Source organism: Carlito syrichta, unplaced genomic scaffold, assembly GCF_000164805.1.
Source record: "Carlito syrichta isolate Samal-C Ts95f unplaced genomic scaffold, Tarsius_syrichta-2.0.1 Scaffold109683, whole genome shotgun sequence".
NCBI lineage: Eukaryota > Metazoa > Chordata > Mammalia > Primates > Tarsiidae > Carlito > Carlito syrichta.
Window position 1 is genome coordinate 533562 of NW_007053779.1, and position 20844 is coordinate 554405.

At 35.7% G+C, this 20844-nt stretch overlaps 1 protein-coding gene across 2 annotated transcripts in view; it reads right to left on the minus strand.

Moving 5' to 3' along the window:
- TLK1 (tousled like kinase 1) overlaps positions 1 to 20844 on the minus strand; it is a 170319-nt gene that overhangs the window by 35345 nt on the left and 114130 nt on the right. For both annotated transcript variants that reach the window (XM_008068950.1, XM_021717697.1), the window contains 2 exons: positions 18282 to 18470; positions 1474 to 1540 (listed from right to left, as the gene is read on the minus strand). In XM_008068950.1, the coding sequence (XP_008067141.1) occupies positions 1474 to 1540; positions 18282 to 18470 (256 nt within the window). The remainder of the gene's footprint in view (positions 1 to 1473; positions 1541 to 18281; positions 18471 to 20844) is intronic.

The following is a 20844-nucleotide window of genomic DNA, read 5'->3' on the forward strand; positions in this document are numbered from 1 at the left end:
GAATAATTTAAAATTTGCTGTAGTGAAAATAATAACCCTCGAGTCAAAGCTTATATAAACTTAGTCTCACTGTAAATAAACAAACACAAAGTATTCTTTTATCACCAAAGCTGGTTAGAAAATAATTGGTAAATATTTATATGGGTTACCAACATAAGTCCTTATGAATTCATGATCAAAATAGTTCATGTAGGCACACCAAATACTTATGACTGATCTTGTACTAAAGACCCCCTCTTCCCTTAAGTAGTTTCATTACTTGGTTCTACTATTATTATAGAACTATTATTAGAGTTCTATACCTCCATCTATTATAGAGAATAGACTGAAGTTGTCTACTACATCTCAAAAAGCAAGAAAAGCAGTCAATAATTACAATAGAATAGAACAGAAGAACTTTTAAAAAAAGGTGAAAAAGGTCATTTCAGAATTCACTGTTCAAGTAATTTAGGTTGAAATTTTCTGAGTAATGGCACAGACAGACACGGAATAGTAAAGATTATAATTTTTTTCTATTTCCTATGATTAAATGGTAGAAGTCTCCAGCATACTGATAAAATTTCAAAAATGAATTTGTATACAGTATAATAGTAGCTGCTACCAGAATGGGTTTCTCTGTCGTACTTCACCCTGTCCCATGGGAGGCAACTTCATAGATACTATCTTCAGCTAGTTTACCAACTCCATTTTAGCTATAATTCTGTTTATTAAAAAATTTTAAATAACCTGACAAGCAGAAAGCAGAATAAAAAACTGGGTCAAAAAAAGAATTTTACATCTGTCAGTAACTTCATTTTGAGGAGGAAAAAATGTACTGTTAGTTCTTTGAAATGGTCTGAATTAATATGAAGACCTGTAAAAATAATGAAATAACTACAATTTCGGAGTTCACAGACAAGTACACAGCTATACATTATAAAAATTTACTATGATAACACATAGCACTTTTCTAAATTATTTAACTTTTCATTGTTACTGATAATTTGGCTCTTTTAATGTTCCCATGTATATCTTCTAATCTAAATATTCAACTACACATTCAACAAATTAAAAGTTAAGCCAAATAAATGTTTGCTATTTACTTACAATTGTTATTTCAATTATTATGAAATGGACACAAACAATATGAAATTTTACAGTTCATCTTTAAAATGAAGCTTTTTTAAAACCAAAAGGTAGAACTTGAGCAGAGTTCTCTAAAGACCCTAGAGAGGTCTGGCCAGAAATCACTTTTCCACTATGGCACATGGTATATCAGCATCTCAAAATTTTAAGTTGCCACAAGGTAAAGGAATGTTATTTTAGTACGTTCAACATAAAAAACGAAAGCTTAATGCACTTCTTTTTTAATCTGAAGTTTTAATTTGGGATCTTTCTCTCTTAAATTGTGGGTTTTAAAATAAAAGACAACATAACTTCTTCACAAGCTCTGGTAACAAACTGAACTGAAAACCCAGCATATGCTTCACATACCTTTTTGAGATGTCCTAGTCTAAGTTTGAAAATTTCTTCCTGTTCATGATATTCTGCCAAAGTCAACCTGTCAAAAATGAAATTTTAATTCTATATATTGAACTCATTTCTTATTAACAACTAGCAAAATATGATAAAATCAATCAAATGTAAATACTAAAATGTGGACAAGCTTTCAGCCAAAATATATAAGTCAAAAAATCCTTTAAGATATTCTTCAGAATGCATTTAATACTTATAGATGGAATAATTAATTATTCCACAACTATTTAAGGAGTATCATATATCAAGTGATATTCCAGAATTTAGATCCTATGGATGCAGTGAAAAAGAAGACAATTTCTCCTCACTTTTCAGTTTAAGCTTACATGCTATAGTAGAGGTAAGGAGGTAGAAAAGAAATACTTTAATGAAGAAATAAAATAATTTTAAATAACAGTGTTACGGAAGCAAAAAAAGGATGCTTTGGTAGTGACTTAATTGCATTATGCTACTTTAAACTTGGTGTTAGGGAAGTGACCTTGATCTAAACATCAAAAAGACAAACCACAAGAAGACTTGGGGGAAGTACATTCTAGACATGAGTTACAGCAAGTGCAAAGACCCTAACATGAAAACAGACTTGCCCTTTAAGTAGGAGAGAAAAAAACCCAAGCCATTAGAACTTAGTAGTCAAAGAGGTTGTAAGTAGTAGGAAAGGCAAGCAAGGAAGATATATAATGTATGGATTTGTAGACCAAGTAAAGCATTTCAACGTTATTCTACAAGTAACGGAAAATCACTGCAAGGGAGTGGGGGAAGGGTGCATCCAGTTTGCGCACAGATTTTAAAAAGAGAAAAAACCAAAGACATTTTTCCCTTCTCTGCTTCAGTGTATTAGGAGTGAATAAAGATAAAGTGAAGCAAGATAAAGAAATGCTAATGCTATAGTAAAAGTACCAAATTCTTATATTTCAAATTCTTATTTTGTTAAAGAAAAAATAGAGAGAGGGTCTTGCTCTGTTGCTCTGGTTAAAGTACAGTGGCTCAATCCTAGCTCACTGCAGCCTCAAACACCTGGGCTTAAGCGGCTCTCTTGTCTCAGCCTCCCTAATAGCTGGGACTACAGGCATGTGTCACCACACTCAGCTACTTCAAGTTCTTAATAAAAATAAAGAGATAAAACACCTGAAAGTGTTTTATGGTTATTTTATTATTAATTTAAAATATTCTCATATACCTTAGAAAAATAACTGTTTAGTATGTACAGAACTATAACAAGACTTACACACTTCATAACATTTCATAAGAAAAAATGATTCTGTATTCTGATAAAGTTAAAAAAAAAAATCACTCCACAACAAAAAGACATCCCCTTTATATTCCAGTTTTGAAAGAATTACTTTAATCTATCATATTCAAGTCTTTTTTTGGCTATAGTTTACTTATCTGTTCTGAGGGTATTTGGGTAAGCTCTTAACTCAGGTATATTTATTTGTGATTGGTTCAGGTCTCTCAGCAACATTTAGTATAAATGCTATGCCTCATTAGCTAGATGCCAATTAAATTTACTAATTTTTAAAAAGGCATATCAAAAGAAATTTTAAAAAGAAATTCAGTTAGTTTCCACTAGAAACATCATAAGAGCTAAAAAATACATGTTAAATTAAATCTCTCTACCCAGTCTTGGGTAGCATAACTGCTGGATTTCATGACACTGAATATACCAACAGTTGATAGCTGCAGCAGTTGCTTATTGTAAATTTAGAGAAGTAAATGTTGTAGTGTGAATGTGGATGAGGTGACAAGAAGGGGAAAGGTGATAATAAATAAAAATGAGATTTAGAAACTAAAATTGATAATATCTTAACTAACTCAGTGAAGAAAAGCTGTAGAAATGTTGACAAATAGCTTCTGGATATACATACCAGTTTATGCCACCGGTAAAAGTTTACCTATATGACAGTACAATAATTTCCTTTTTTTTCCTTTTAAGGTGGAGTCTTGCTCTGTTGCCCAGGCTGGAGTGTGGTGGCATGTTTACAGCTCACCACAGCCTTCACCTCCTTGGCTCAGGCTATCCTTCTACTTCAGCCTCTCAAGTAGCTAGAACTATAGGCACATGCTACCATGGTTGGCTAACTTTTATTAAATTTTTTTTTTTTTTAGAGACAAAGTCTCACTATGTTGCATAGGCTGATCTTGAACTCCTGTGCTCAAGCAGTCCTTTCGCCTAGGCCTCCCAAAAGTCCTGGAATTACAGCTATGAGCCACCTTATCTGGAAAATAATTTCCTATTTTTGAAATATGGTTTTGGGCCCACTAGTAAGATGGACTCAAAAGTAATTTTTTACAGATATGTAAATTTTTAATATAGAAATAGTTTCTATATGGAAATGAAATACAATTCTATACTCTGATATTTACTGAGTTATAAAACAGCTAAAATTTGGTATTTCTAAAGCCAAAGTAGCATATGACTTGAGTTTTCTGAAATTTTTGATGCCATATTCTACCAAGAAGTTTAGTTAAACTGCAAAACTGCAAAGTTCCTACACATGCAGATGGCTGGACTTTCTGCAATTTGAGGGGAAGAATATTTTGTTCTTTTGAGTTGGTAGTCTACTGATTTTCCAGGGCAGTGACTCTTATCATTTCATAATTTAAAAATCTGAAGGAATTTATAAACACCCTTCCCAGTAAATTGTACATGTTCATAATTTTGTGGTTTCACAGATCCCAGTTTAAGATTTCCTTTTCCAGGGTCTTATCTTGTCAATTAGATTCAAACACCCAAGTGGCAAAAGAGCTGTCTCTTACATTTGTCTGCATATCCCTCTTAGGAAGTACCTGACAAATAGTAGCTTTTTAGATACCCCAGCTTGCATTTACATTAATACAAAAGTGATTTGTAAAGAAATTTATATATTTAGATAAATAAATTGGGGGCAAAGTTCTTTTTTTTGGAATGGAGTCTCACTCAGTCACCCAGGCTGGAGTGCAGTGGCATGTTCACGGCCACTCCAGTGTCAACCTGCTGAGTTTTCGCGATCCTTCCGCCTCAGCCTTCCAAGTAGCCAGAACTACAGGTGTGTGCTACCAAGCCTGGCTATTTTTTAAAAATCTGGGTTGTAATAGTGTCAAAAGAACAAACAATAACAACAACAAAAACCCAGACCAACTAACATACTTAATGGTAAAAGACTGAAAGATTTCCCCCCTAATATCAGGAAAAAAACAAGGACATCCACTTTCACCACTATTAAATATTGTGCTGGAAGTCCTACCAGAACAGTTAGGTATGAAAAAGAAATAAAATGCATCCGAATCGTAAAGAAAGAAGTAAAACTATCTGTATTTGAAGATGACATGACTCTATATGTAGAAAATCCCAAAAATCGCCAAGAAAAAATTCCCATTAGAGCTAATAAGTAAATTCAACAAAGCTGCAGGTTATGAGAACAATCCACAGAAATCAGTTGTGTTTCTATACACCAGCTATGAGCAACCTGAAAAGGATATTAATGAAGCCACTAAATGTACAATGGTATCAAAAGGAATAAATTTTACCCAGGAGGTGAATGACTTGCATACTAAAAACTACAAAATACTGCTAAAGAAATTTATAAAGAGCTAATTAAATGAGAAAACACTCTATGATTACGAACTGGAAGGCAATATTGTTAAGATGACAATACTTCCCAAAGTACTCTACAAGTTCAGTGTAATCCCAATCAAAATTCCAGTGTCACTTTTTACTGAAATGGTAAAGCTGATTGCAAATTTATAGGAAATTCCAGGAGTTCCCAAATAGATAAACAATGTTGAAAAAAGAAAAATTTGGAGATCTCACACTCCCAATTTCAAAGTTGACTACAATAATTAAAACTGTGGTACTACCATAACATAGAGGCCAATGGAATAGATCTGAATCCAGAAAAAAACCCAAAAACCTATGGCCAATTGATTTCTGACAAGAGTATCAAGACCATTCAATGAGGAAAGAATATTCAACAAATGGTGCTGGGACAACTAGAGAACCACATGTAAAATAATGAAGTCAGAACCTCACCTAACTCTATGTAAAAAAATTAACTGGGTGTGGTGACATGCCCCTGTAGTCCCAGTTATTTGGGAGGCTGAGATGGGAGGATCACTTGAGCCCAGGAAGTCAAGGCTGCAGTGATCTATAATCATGCCACTGCACTCCAAGCAGGGAGATTCCAACTTAGAAAAGAAGAGAGAGAGAGAGAGAAAGAGAGACAGACACGAGGAGGGAGGAGAGGAAGAAAGACAGAAAGAAAGAGTAAGGGAGGAAGGGAGGAAGAAAGAAGGAGAGAGAGTAAAATTTATAGAAATAGAGTAAATATACTATATATCTGATAAGGGTCTAGTATCCAGAATATATAAAAGATAAACCGTTCAATTAAAAAATTAAGCAAAAACTTGAACAGACATTTCTCCAAAGAAGACATACAAAGACCAACAAGCACCTTAAAATAATATTCAACATTATCAAGTCATTAGGAAAATGTAAATTAAAATGATAATAAATTATTACTTTGACATTCACTAGGATGGTTATAATTTCACAGAAAGAAAAATAAAAAGCATTGCCAAGGGTGTGGAAAAACAGGATCCCTTGTTCATTACTGGTGGAAATGTAATGGTGCAGATGTGGAAAATAATTAGGTAGTTCTTCAACATGGTAAACACAGAATTACCATAAGCTCCATTCCTAGGCATACATCCAAAAGAAATAAAAGCATATGTCTACACAGAAACTTGTACACAAATATTTATAGCAGCACACTTATAATAATCAAAGGGTGGAAACAACCTAAATGCCTATCAACAAATGAATGGATAAACAAATTGTGCATAAACACACAATAAAATATTATTCAGTCATAAAAAGGAGTGACGTTTGACATATGCTACAACTTGGATGCACTTTTAAAATTTATGCTAAGTGAAAACCAGACACAAAAGGTCATGTAAAATATCTGATAAAGGCAAATACACACACAGAGAAAGTAGATTTGTCGTTAGAGAGTGAGGAGAGGGAAGAATAGGTAGTGATTACATAATGGGTACAAGGTATTCTTCTGGGTCAAGGAAAAGTTTTGAAACTAGAAAGAGGTGATGGTTGCATAATAATGTCAATATGCAGTAAGTACCATGTGAACTGCACATTTAAAAATGGTTTATTGAGCCAGGCTTGGTGGCTCAGTCTGTAATCCTGAGCCTTTGGGAGGCTGAGGTGAGTGGATTGCCTGAGCCCGCGGGTTCGAGACCCACCTGGGCAGTGAGACTTCACCTCTACAATAAATCAAAAACATCAGTGGGCGTGGTAGCGCATGCCTGTAATTCCGGCTACTCAGAAGGCTGAGGCGGAAGGATCGCTGGAGCCCAGCAGGTCGAGGCTGCGGTGGTCGGAAGCGACCACTGCACTCCAGTCTGGGCGACAGAGTGAGACTCCAACTCAAAAAAAAAAAAAAAGGTTTATTGCATGTTATGTGCATTTAACCTCAATTTAAAACATTTATCACTGGATAAAGAAATGGGAGAATATGGGAGGGATGAAAATAATCTGCTTTTGAAGAGCCCAAGTGTTCACAATGTAACAGAAATTAAATTGAGAATTACCGACTTACACCATGTACTGCCATGGTTCACAGAATAATGGGTGCCAAAGATGGTCATGTCCTAATACCTGGGACAAAAGTATGTAATACAGAAAAGGAGACCAAAAGCAGCAGATGGAGTTAAGGTTGGTAACCAGTATACCTTAAAATAGAGTTTTTTGCATTATCATGTGGGCCCAAATGTAATTGTAAAGGTCCTCAAATGCAGAAGAAATAGGCAGAATTGTCAGACTCAGAGAGTGATGTGACATATGAAAGATTTGATTGGCCGCTGCTGGTTATAAAGAAGGAAGGGGATCATAAACAAAAAAATGTGGACAGCTTCTAGAAGCTGGAAAAGGCAAGTTTCTTCTCATCTAGAATCTTTAGAAGTAACACAGCCCCACTGATACCTTGACTTTTGCCCAATTTAGACTCATTCTGGACTTATGATTGCTCTCAAAATGTAAAGCAATAAATTTGTGTTGTTTTAAGTCACTAAGTTTATGGTAATTTTTACAAAAGCAACAGGAAACTACTACAGATCTTGGTATACAAAAGCAGGATGCTTCTGTAACAAACACCTAAAGCTTATACTATCTTGAACAGATTTTAGCAGAAATATGGATGTTAATAACTCTTGTTAGTGAGGATTAAGAAGGAAATTCCAGGATCACAGTAGAGAAAATATTCATCACCTGAGGGACATCTGAACTGTCATGAACAGACTACTAGTAAAGGATATAGACAAAGATGTACTACTGCTAAGGACTCAGAAGGAACTAAGGAGCATTTTATTGGAAACTGGAGGAAAGAGGATTCTTGTTATTATGGCAGAAAGTTTAACAAGACTGTATCCTGTAGTTAGGTGGAAAGCCAAACTTGTAAGCAATGAACTTGGACAACGAGCTTAGGAGATTTCCAAACAAAGTTATGAGGGTACAGCCTGGTTTCTTCTTGTTGTTTATGGTAAAATGTGAGAGAGAGAGATAAATTAAGGGAAGAAACTGTTAAAAAGAAATCAGGACTCAATAGTTTAAAACATTCCCATCCTTTTCAGAGTACAAAATACCCTAAATTGAGATCTGTTGTCAGGAGTACTGTTCTTTAAAAAAAACAGGGAGAATAATATGCCTGACAACCTTTTGCTAATACCACAGAACGATAAAAATGTCAAGAGTATTCAGTCAAACAAGAGTTTCTGAAGAGATGAAGCATGAGACTTATAGATTCCTTCAACTTTCTCAGCAGAAAGTGTCAATGGGTTTATCTATGAAAGAACTGTAGAGTATCCTCTTGTCCAATGGAGCAAATCCTTGTGTCACATATGGGAGACCCACAGGTTCTTTGAGAACTTTATACCAGCAGAAACAATGACAGCTAGGTGCAGAGAGAGAATAAAACTAATAAAGGCTGTAAGACTCCCTAAATTCTCTAGGCAAGTAACAGGCTGATAAAGCTATTTAGAGAAAAAACATGCTAAACTTCATGAAAAAGAAAGGATGACTCAAAGGGCAGAAAATTGGGCTCAAAAGGAAGAGCCAAAAGCCGTGGAACATTATTCCTAGACCTTGCAACCAAATGGAGTTTGTCTGGATGGATTCTGAAATTCCTCAGGATTGGTGACTCCTTCCATTGCTTTCTGTTTTGAATAGGAATGTCCATAAAAACTGTTGGCTTATGACTCTCCCACCACTGTATTTTGGGAGGAGGTAACTTGCTTCTTAACTTTCACAGATGAACTGTATCTTGGGATGGATTATATCTTGAGATGGATTATACTCTGAGCCTCACTTATAACTGATTTATTGATGAATTTTGGAACTTTGGAGCTGATGGCATTTAGACAAGATCTTGGACTTTGAGTTGATATAATAATGGGTTCAGAATAATGGGTTCAGAGATAGGTTGAAATGTACTTTGCGTGTGGAAAGGGTGTGAATTTTTAGGAGTCAAGGACAGACTGTGGTAGGCAGAATAATGGCTTCGTCAAAATGCCACATCTTAATCTTTAGAACCTGTCATGCTACTTTTCATGACTAAAAGTTCAAATGGGACTGAAGCTGCTCATCAGTTGATTTTAAGATAAGGTAATTATCTTAATACAGTTGAGTACACAGAGCAAAATAAAAAACAAAAAAGTTATCTGCAGGAAACCAGAAAAAGGCACAGAAGAGGTAACAATGAATATGATCAAAGGACAGAAAGAGGCCAGGAAGAAGAAATAAGGAATAAGCAGGTATAATAACTTGAGAGTACATGGAGATACTTGAGTAAAAATATAGATAAAATTCAGCATTGATCTGTGATTAAAACTCAGCCAACAAGCAGCAGAAGATAACTTCCTTAATCTATGTTAAGGAAGATTAGGGTTAGGGCTCTTCCTAACCCTAACCCTAACCTCTAACTTCCTAACTCCTAAACCTAACCCTAAGTAAAAAAGAAATATGAATGCAAACATAGATTAAGGAAGTTATCTTCCACTGCTTGTTAGCTAAGAGTTTTAAATACAGATCAATGCTAAATTTTATTTTTTAAAAAATTTGGGTATCTATTAAGATGATCATATGATTTTTGTTTATATGGAAAAATTACATTGATTTTTCTTTCTTTTTTGAGTTGGAGTCTTACTCAGTCACCCATGCTGTAGTGCAGTGGCACACTCACAGCCACTGCAGCCTCAACCTGCTGCACTTTGGCGATCCTTCTGCCTCAGTCTTCCATGTAGCTGGAACTACAGATGCACGCCACCACGCCTGGCTAATTTTTGTGATTTATTGTAGAAATGAGGTCTCACCAAGTTGCCCAGGCTAGTCTTGAACCCCCGGGCTCAGGAAATTCTCTCACCTCAGCCTCCCAAAGTGCTGGGATTACAGGTTGAGCCACCACGCCCAGCCTACATTGATTTTTCTAACTTTAAACCGACCTTGCATACCCAAAATAAATCTAATTTGGTCTTTAAAAATTATTTTTACATATGTTATGTTTGTGTTGCTACTATTTTTTTTAAGAGACAAAGTCTTACTCTGTCGCCGAGGATGGAGTACAACTATATGATCGATCACAGCTCACTGCAGCCTCAAACTCCTGAACTTGAACAACCCTCCTGCCTCAGTCTCCTGAATAGGTGGGACTACAGAAGCGTGTGTCACCATGCCCAGCTAATATTTATTTATTTATTTACAGAGATGGGGTTGTTGTGCAGGCTGGTCTTGAACTTCTGAGCTCAGGGGATCCTCCCTCCTCAGCCTCCCAAAGTGCTGGGATTGCAGGCATGAACCATCATGCCTTGCCAAGATTTGCATGTTTTTTGTTTTTCCCATGAATGAAATTTGCCTGTACCTTTCCTTCTTGTGACGTCATTGTTTAGTTTTGGCATCTAAATTATACTGGCCTCATAAAATAAGCTGGAAGTATTTCTACCTTTTCTGTTCTTCAGAAAACTTTTTGAGTCTGACATTATTTCTTTCTTAAATGGTTGATAGAATTCTTAGATGAAGTCATCTGGTCTGAAAGCTTTGGTTAAATGTTTAAACTACAGATTCAATTTCTTTAATAGTTATAGAACTACTTGGATTGTTTGTTCTAGTGTCAGTTTGGTTCAGCTGTATTTTTCTAGACCATTTGTCAATTTTACAAAAAATTTTAAATTTAAGCCATTTATAATACTTTGTTTTCCTTTAAATAGCTACAGATTGAGCAGTCACATTCTTTTGTTCATTCTTGGTAATTATTGTGTCTTCAAAAAAAAATTAGCCTTATCAATAGGTTTTCACTCCCAAAATTTTTAATTCCATTTTTTAAACTGGTTGATCATCTGTATTGTATGTATGCTTTCTGTATTATTAATTTCTGTTCTTATCTTTTCCCTCTTCCTTCTTTGGTTAATTACGCTGCTTATCTTCTAACTTACTGATATAGGTATTTAGTTTATAAAGTTTTCATTTTTCTTCTTTTCTTGTATTTGTAACTAAGAATATAAATTTCCCTCTAGATACTGTTTTAGAATTATCTTACAAACTTTGCTATGTAGCACTTGCACTACCATTAATTTCAAAATATTTTCTCATTTCCACTGAGACTTTTCTACTGTCTTTTTGTTACAGACTTGTAGCTAATTCCACTGTGGTCAGAGAATATATTCTGTGTGATTCTAATTATCTCACCCAGAAGATCTACAACTTAAGCAAGAAACAATACCATTCATATACAAACTATCGATCCTTTGAATTTGTTGAGACTTGTTTTATAACCAATTTTACAGTCAGTATTTTTTAAAGTTCATGCTTTAAAAAAAAGAACATGTATTCTGCAAATGTTGAGGGTGGTCTACATATGTCCATAATAAGGTCAAGTCTGTCCAACCCATTAATCCCACACTGTGTGTTCTGTTTTGTATTGCTTTATTTATTTATTTATTTTTTTGAGTTGGAGTCTCACTCCATTGCCCAGACTGGAAAGCAGTGGCCGCTTCCGTCCACCGCAGCCTCGACCTGCTGGGCTCTGGCGATCCTTCTGTCTCAGCCTTCTGAGTAGCCAGAACTACAGGCACGCGCTACCATGCCCAGCTGATTTTTTCGATTTATTGTAGAGATGAGGTCTCACCCAGGTGGGTCTCGAACCTGCCAGCTCAGGCAATCCACTCACCTCAGCCTCCCAAAGCGCTGGATGTATTGCTTTATTTTTATCTACGTGTTCTATTTCTAAGAATTGTGGTTAAATCTCCCATTATGATTTGTAGATTTGCTTATAGCCCCTTAAAGTACTACTATCAAGTTTTTTTTTTAATCTTGAGGTCATGTTATTACATTTATATAAATTCAGAATTACTATATGTTCTGATGACTTGAATCTTTTAAAACCACCATTTTATTGCTAATAATTTTTTTTTTGGTCCTAAATTGTACTGTACCTGATTTTTAATATGGCTTTCTTTTGACTGATGCTTGCTTAAAGTAACTTTTTGTAAACTTTTATTTCAGCTTATCTTTTTGCCTCTGACTGCTTTTAAGAATTGTTGTCAGTAAGTAGGTACCTGATTTCAAACCAGGTGAAGTGAGGGCCAAAGGGAAGCCGCCCAAACTCTACCTATACGATAATCACTGGTATACCTAATCCTGAATTGTACCCCTCATCTTTAAAATAAAAATAGTTGGTCAGGCTCAGTGGCTCAGCCTGTAATCTCAGCACTTTGGAAGGTTGAGGAAGGCTCAGGAGAGTGGATTGCCTAAGCCCGCAGCTTGGAGAACAGTCCTGGCAACTTGGTGAGACCTCATCTCTACAATAAATTAAAAAACTAGCTAGGTGTGTTCAAATGCGCTTGTAGTTACAGCTACTTATAAGGCTGAGGCGGAACGATCGTTGGAGCCCAGCAGGTTGACTCTGGGGTGGAGGTAAGTGTGCCACTGCACTCCAACCTGGGGAACAGAGTGAGACCCCAACTCAAAAAAATAATAAACAAATACATAAAATTAAAAATAAAAAATTAAATTAAAAGAAAAGAATATTTTTCTCATTGCCTTGATTTTCTGAAATTTCATTATGATGTGTCTAGGTGTGTATCTCTTTTTATTCACCGCTCCCTCTTGGAATTTGCTGGCCTTCATCAACTTGTAAGACTGACCTTGTTCACCTGTTTTGAAATGCTCTCAGTTATCTAACCTTCAAATAGTGCAGCAGTGCTCCATTCAGGATTGTTTTTCTTAAAGACTGCCAACTGCCTTGTCAACAGCAATAGTGTAAGTCTGAAGACAATTAAATAATATCTTCAAATAACTACTAACCTAAAATTCAAAAACCAGTAAAGGTATTCCAAGGATGAAGGTAAAATAAAGTTATTTTCAGGTAAACAAAACCTGAAAGATATCTCTACCAACAGATTCACACTAAAGGAAATTTTCTAAAAGGTATTCTTAGGCAGAAAGACCTTACCAGAGTTAAGATCAGAGACATAGAAATAAGTGAACAACAACAACAACAACAAAAAGGCAAATATGCAGATACTCTATATGAACATCGACAGGTACAAGACAATAATACTATCTTGCAGGTAGATATGTGTATAGATGTGTGTGTGTCTATGTATATAAACACTCTAATAGAGAAAAGGAATGAATGAAACAAAACCTATTCAACAAAGGGTAAAAAAAAAGAAAAAGGGATAGAGACTAGGCAGGATAAAGAGAAAGCACAAAGAAAGACTGGATTTAAGCCCCAGTAAATAAGTATACAGGCATATGAATTGAAAATGGATAAAATGCTCCAATGAAAGAAAGATTTTCAGACAGAATTTGAAAAATCATATAATGTTTGGAACCCACATCAATCTGACTACAGAACCTAGTCCTAACTACTATCCAAAGGAGTAACTTCGTTTTCTATGTTGATTTCTTGATTAAAAAGAAATTAAAGATTCATCATCTGTATCCAGTTATTCTGTATATCAGATATTCTGCACGCAAGCCAAAACCATTTCCATTAAATAATGATTCAGAGGACAATGCTACCAAGAAGAGTTGCTAAAATTTGTGCCAAAAAAGCATTACTCAGACTATAATATTATTGAATCAAAGTGCTTCTGTGACTTTTTGCCCTATTTACACCTGCAATTGTATAATAATGCAAATTGCTATGTAGTAGCCACCACTTCATTTGCCACTGCAAGAATATAGGGCAGTATCATATCAAGAGTTAGTTTTAGGTAAGCATATGCATTAAAATGGGATGGAAATGAGATAGGAATATGACTATTAAACTACGGTTAGCATCTTGGAAGACAAGCAGTAAATTAAAAATCTATGACAAGCTGGGCTCGGTGGCTCAGCCTGTAATCCCACGCTTTTGGGAGGCTGAGGTGAGTGGATTGCCTGAGCCCGCGGGTTCAAGACCCGGCTGGGCAGCGAGACCTCATCTCTACAATAAATCAAAAAATCAGCCGAGCATGGTAGCGTGCGCCTGTAATTCCAGCTACTCGGAAGGCTGAGGTGGAAGGATTGCCAGAGCCCAGCAGGCGAGGCTGCGGTGGCCGGGAGCGGCCACTGCACTCCAGTCTGGGCGACAGAGTGAGACTCCAACTCACAAAAAAACACACAAACAAACAAACAAACAAATCTATGACAAAACCAGAAAGATGGTCTATCAAGAAGGAGAAAAGGAAATTCAATCAAATTCTTATGTATTATAATCTAGTATTTACTGACCACTTTCCATATGCCAAAACTTGTACTAGATATTCGAACTATAGACATAAAATAGTAAGACAAAAGCTACAAAATGCCATAAGCATCTAATTTGAGGGGCAATGAAACTGGAAGACAAAAAGTTAAAGAGAACTTTCTACTGAAGTTAGTCTTTGAGCCAAGTCCTAAAGAATGAATAGGAAATGAGACAAATGAAGAAAGGCAAGGAATGAGATGAACAAAGGCACAGCAGCAAGAACATAGCCCATTTAGAGAACTGAAAGAAAGTTAATATAAGATATATGTATGGTAGTTATCGGGGAATGAGGCTAAAGAGCAAAATAAGGTTTAAAAGGTGTCTTCATGTGGGTAAATTTTATCTTGAAAGCAACTGAAGGAGATTAAATAAGAAAGTGACATGAATAGACATATCAGAAGTAGTAATCAAGGTTAAAAAAATGAGGTCCTATGAAGAATGGGGCAGACATGAAAATGTTATGGAAATATACATAAAGAACGGGGGAAAGGGAAACAACTAAGATGACTGTCAGGTTTCTAGTGCTATTAACTTAGTAGATAGTGATGAAGACTGAAGAGATAGCAGGTACTATGGCAATAATACATCAACGTAATAACTCTTATCTTTCAGGAGTTAAGAAAAAGCTTTCAGGTGAAGGGGATATCTACTGTAGGACTTAAAAGATTAACAGAAATTAAGACAATGAATAAAAGTCTGAAAGTTGGCAGTGAGGGAGAGATACTGGTCATGGCAACAAGGAGGCTAAATAGATAAGAAGGACCCAGACCTGCTGGGCATGGCCTCATGCCTGTAATCCCAGTACTTTGGGAGGCCAAGGCAGGAGGATTGTTTGCTTGAGTTTGAGACCAACCTGAGCAACAGAGTGAGACATCATCTCTACAAATAAATAAAAAATTTACCAGGCATGGTGGCACACCCCTGTAATCCCAGAGGCAGAGACAGAAGGATCACCTGAGCCCAGTCAAGGCTGTGTTAAGCCATAATCATGCTACTACACTCCAGCCTGAGCAACAAGTAAGACCCTGACTAAAAACAAACAAAAAAGACAAATAAAAAGAAAGAAGAAGCCAGAATGAAAGTGCTTTATAAGACGAGACACAGCAGATCACACCTGTACTCCCAGTTCTTTGGGAGGCCAAGGCGGGAGAATTGCATGAGCACAGTAATTTGAGGCTGCGGTGAGTCACGATTGTACCACTACACTCCAGCATGGATGAGTGAGCAAGGCTTTGACTAAAATTTTAAAAATGATTTACAATCCATATTAGGACTTTTGGATTATGTCATTCAAGTAATAGAGAGCTATGTTAGGGTTATAAGAAATGGAATGAAAGGATATTTTTATTTCAGAAAAATAAATCTTGACTACAACGTGAAAAAGGATTGCAGGACTAAACCAAATTTGAAAAGGTAGGGGAAGTGGAGTGTAAAACCAGGTAAGAGACAGCAGTAACAAGTTAAATGAGCATCAGTGCAAACTTACATAAAGGATGCGTGGACAGATTTGACATCTAGAAGGACTGAGTATCTATAGGGATGAAGTTAATGCTAGCACACACTTTATTTTAATACAACTGCTCACCTATCCACCCCTTCACCTGTTTTGCTGCTTGTTTTCTTCCTAAGCAACAAAGTTACTAATTCACAAAAAATAAGTTCTTTTTTAATAATGATAGCCAAATGCTTTAATCACAACTTACAGTTTAAGAAAATTAGGAGCCAGGTGCAGTGGCTCACACCTGTAATCCCAGCACTTTAGGAGGTGGGGGGGCAAGAGGACTGCCTGAGTCCTGGGGTTCAAGACCAGCCTGGGCAACGTAGTGAGACCTCGTCTCTACAATAAATCAAATAATTAGCTGGGTGTTGTGGTGCACGCCTGTAGTTCCAGCTACTTGGAAGGTTGAGGCAGAAGTATCGGCTGAGACCAGTGGGCTGAAACTGCGGTGGCTGTGAGCATGTCACTGTACTCTAGCCTGGGTGACAGAGTGAGACTCCTAAAAAAAGAAAATTAGGAAAGGTTTGAAGAAGGAAGCAGATTTTGAGGTGGAGTTTGAAGGCCAACATTATTACCACCTACAAATAAGACAAATCAGTAAAATCTGTACCCAAAATGTTAAGGTAAGATTTCTTGCATGTGGGAGGATGGTAGTACCATTCACTAATAGAACACAGGAAAAGTGCAAGGTACATGCGTGTGAAGAGGGATTAAAATGGGAACGATAACAGTAAATATAGGGTATTCTTTGTTTTTAGTAAATACAGTCTTGAACAGGTTGCATTAGGGGTTCCCGTGAGGCATTTAATATCAATTAAGCTAATATCAATTAAGCAGGGATATGACATTCAAGACTGAGTTAGAAGTATCTCATACACAACAGAGAAAAGTGAGCTGGAGATGGTAGTTTGGGTGTCAGCAGGATATACATAGTAACTGAAGCCCTGAGTGTAGATAATACTCAAGAAGAATATGTAGGTAAGAAGTAAGATGGCCTAGGACATATCCCTAAAAATCACCTGCATTCTACAGATTGGTAAGTAAATGATGTCCACAGAAGAGACTGAGAAGATTCAGCCAGATGGCTTAAAATGGAAACAGAACAGAGTATCTTAAAAACTAAGTCAGAATTCTTTTTGGAAAAAAATAAGTCAACAATATTCAATGCTGCCAAGTTAAAGACACAAACATTATAGCATTTAGCATCAAGAAGATAGTTAATCTTATAAAAAATTTTCAGTTAAGAAAGGAGAGAATGAAAGGCAAGCCAGAAGAAACTGCGAGCATAGGCAATTCTTTTAAGAAACCTAGCTATGAAGAGGACAGAGAAATACAGAGACTACAGAGATTCGCAATTGAGGGAGAGTTTTTCTGTGATTTTGCTTACATATGTTTTCTGAACAAATGGAACCAGTAGAGAGCAAAGGAAGTATCAATAGAAGAGGTCCCAGATACAGCCAGGGATAGGAATCAAAGCACAGATGAAAGACTAGCTTTCAATAGAGAAGAAAAGAATGCACCTGTACAGAACATCAGAGAATACATATATATTCTACTCACATAAATTTAAGTTTTTATAGGACAGAAAAATTACATAAGTTTGGATGCATCTGTACACTGAAATTTTAGCAACAATGTTCTCTGTGGGATGAGATCACGGCCTATATTATTTTATTATTCTTGTCTATATTTTCCAAAATTTCTATAAGCATGTAATTTTTAAAATATCGTTGTCGGCCAGGCGCAGTGGCTCAAGCCTGTAATCCTAGCACTTTGGGAGGCCGAGTTGAGGAGACTGCCTGAGTCCACGGGTTCAAGAACAGCCTGGGCAACTTGGCAAGACCTCATCTCTATAATAAACTAAAAAAAAAAAAAAAAAATTAGCCGGGTATGGTAGTGCACGCCTGTAAGTTCTGGCTACTTGGTAGGCGGGGCAGAAGGATTGCCCGAGTCCAGAAGGCTGACGCTGGGGTGGCCGTGATGGTGACACTGCACTCCAGCCTAGGCAAAAGAGTGAGACTCCAACTCAAAATAAACAAACAAATAATATCTTTGAATATAAACAATAATTCATTAACACAGAAAACTTAGAAAACAAAAGCAGAAAGGGAAATACTCATAACTTATCAATGAGGTTATAGGTTGAGAAAATATATAAATGGCAGTTACATTACTTCATTATCTCAGAAAAAGAAACATTAAGGAGAATACCAAATTGGAATAATCCAAAACTTTGACTCTTTAACTGATTCAGACATGGAAGAACAGAATCTAGTCTTTTCTTAATTGCTAAGTCTCTGCTTAAAAAGGTAGAATTCAGATATTTGAAGCTCATCAAATTAGAGCTAAGGTTTCAATACTGCTTTCCTTCCTGGCCATAACTATTTTTGCTATTTAAATACTAATTATTATTTTTTTTAAATCCATTCCTAGCATTCATGCTTACTGGCAACAATTTTCAAAAAGAAAAATTTTAAATGAAGGCTTACAATTGTGGTAAATTTGGTCTAAGAAAGGGATCATTTTCTGCTCCATTGACTGCTTTGTTTTTCCTTTGTTTTGGTTCAGAATTGGTAGAAGGTGCCTGAGAATTATTAGCTGTGGGAGGTTTGCGTTTGGCTAGAAGTTTTCTCTGTCTTTCAATATCTTCCCTTTGCTGATTCACCCATTCTTGTTGCCTGTGTAAAAACAAACAAACAAAACCATATTAACCAACCTTCCATTACTTTTCACAGCTAAAACAGGAAAAAAATGCATTTAAAAACATAAAAAATATGTAATATAAATTTGTAACCTTTGGGTCTCACTCATGTGAACCAACTTATAATTATCCTTCAGGTCTCATTTGAATTCATCATTTTTAAATGAGGTGTTCCCTAAATCCCTGGACTAGAAAAAGATGTGTTGCCGTATATAATTTCATGGTACCCCGTATCTCCCCACCCTATCCTTTCTGACAAATATCATTCCTACAGATACTTCATCAGAATATGTCTGGTTAGACTACATCACTCCATAAGAACAGAAAGATCATATCTACCTATACAATATCCTATTGTATCCCTAGTACCTAGCATACCTTATAGTACATTCTTGGTACTCAATAAATGTTTGCTGAAAGAAACAAATGAATGAGCTAAAAAAAATAAAAATTAAAAAGAATGAACAAAGTATGGGGTACATCTTATACATGTATCTTATGACTTAGTATTTACAGATGTATTTAAAAAGGTAAATATGAATTTAATATTAGAAGGGTTACTTTAAAAATAAATTTACCTCTCTTTTTTTTCTTATTTTTTATTTTTTTAAGTTGGACTCTCACTCTGTTGCCCAGGCTGGAGTGCAGTGGTGGTCTTACCACCACAGCCTCAATCTACTGGGTTCAGGCGATCCTTCCAAGTAGCTGAAACTACAGGCATGTACCACCATGCCCAGTTAATTTTTTTTTTTTAATTGTAGAGATGAGGTCTTACCAAGGTGCCCAGGCTGGTCTCAAACCCATGGGCTCAGGCAATCCTCTCACCTCAACCACCCAAAGTGACTGCACCCGGTCAAAATTTACCTCTCTTAAAAACAAATCTGAGGCGTGGGCAATTGCTATTTTGAAATGAAACAAATTGATGTTAATGCAATAAATTTATGGGGACAAAAGAAATTTTGATAATTTAAGAAAACAAGAAAAAGGCAAGAAAAATTAGCATGGCTTTGAAAAATGGGTAATAAATAAACATCAAATCATTAATGCTTTCTGATCAAGAATTTAAAACAATTTTGCAAAAGCTCACTAATTCTAAAAACAAATATACACCATATCTATTATTAAGATTTAGAGCAAGTCAAATGTCTCATCATTCAAACCAGCAAACCACTGTAAAACTCCTACTCTGCTGATGTGAACCTGGCCTTACATACATTCTTTCCCTATGGTGCTAGTGAAGGAGTAGCAGAATGATAGGAATGAGAAGAATCTAGATAGAGGAACAAAAGTGCAGAGAAAACTTTCAAGAAAAACAAAACAAGAAAAGACTTTAATCCAGTTTTCATTTAGAAGTGGAAATAATTTCAACAATTAAAAAGTAAATTTTAAGGTTATTTTAAGAGTATAATCAAGATGTTATTTTATGCAAATAAATAATAATCCTGAAGATTAAAATCCTAATGGAAAGTAAAGAATTACTAAAAATAAATATGTAGCTAATACTGGAATAACCATATAGTTTAGAGACTAATATTATTTTTATTTATTAATTTATCTTCTCATTTGCCAACCATGATGAATTATATCACAAATTATAAACAGCCTGGTATAAAATATGTATGTTACAACACAGTAGGTCTTCAATAAATGCTTATCAGTGACTCCAGACATACAAATAATTTTGCCCTTTTTTTGACTGTTCAATGGAGAAATTGTAACTACTGGCAGAATTTATATTTTAGAACATGGATATTAATAATGTAATCCTCTCTTTTATTCATTACAGGAAAATTGCAGGTTTGGGTTTAGTAGCAGAGGTTCTTGCTCATAAAACACTAAAAAATGAGAATTTCTATCTCTAATCTTCTCCTGCTCCCTGCTTTACTGTCAATATTTTAGCTCAAGCTTTAATCACTTTTCATCTGGACACCTCTCCATCTTAAATGCCACAAACTAAACTTCATTCTGAAACTGTTTCCACATTGCCATCATAGTAATCATTCTATATCTCAATTCTAATCACATACAATATATATAAATCTTTAACATAGCCTATTATCTGCAGAATTAAAATCCAAAGTCCCTAACATCACAAGGACACTGTCCTTCATTGTGGTATACCTAATACCTTGCATAGCTGTGTTAAAAAAAAAAGCTGAATAAATCTGTTAAGAAAGAGAGGGTCATTCTGTGACAAGTCCTAGAAACCAGTGTTAGAACAGCAAAGTTGATGAATACTATGTGAAATAAGGCTATACTTCCATTTCAAATAACTGGATTGACACTGGGAAAGCTGATGCAGGTACTGGCACCACTCCTGTTTTTCAGGTTTTTCACACAATTTCCAGCAA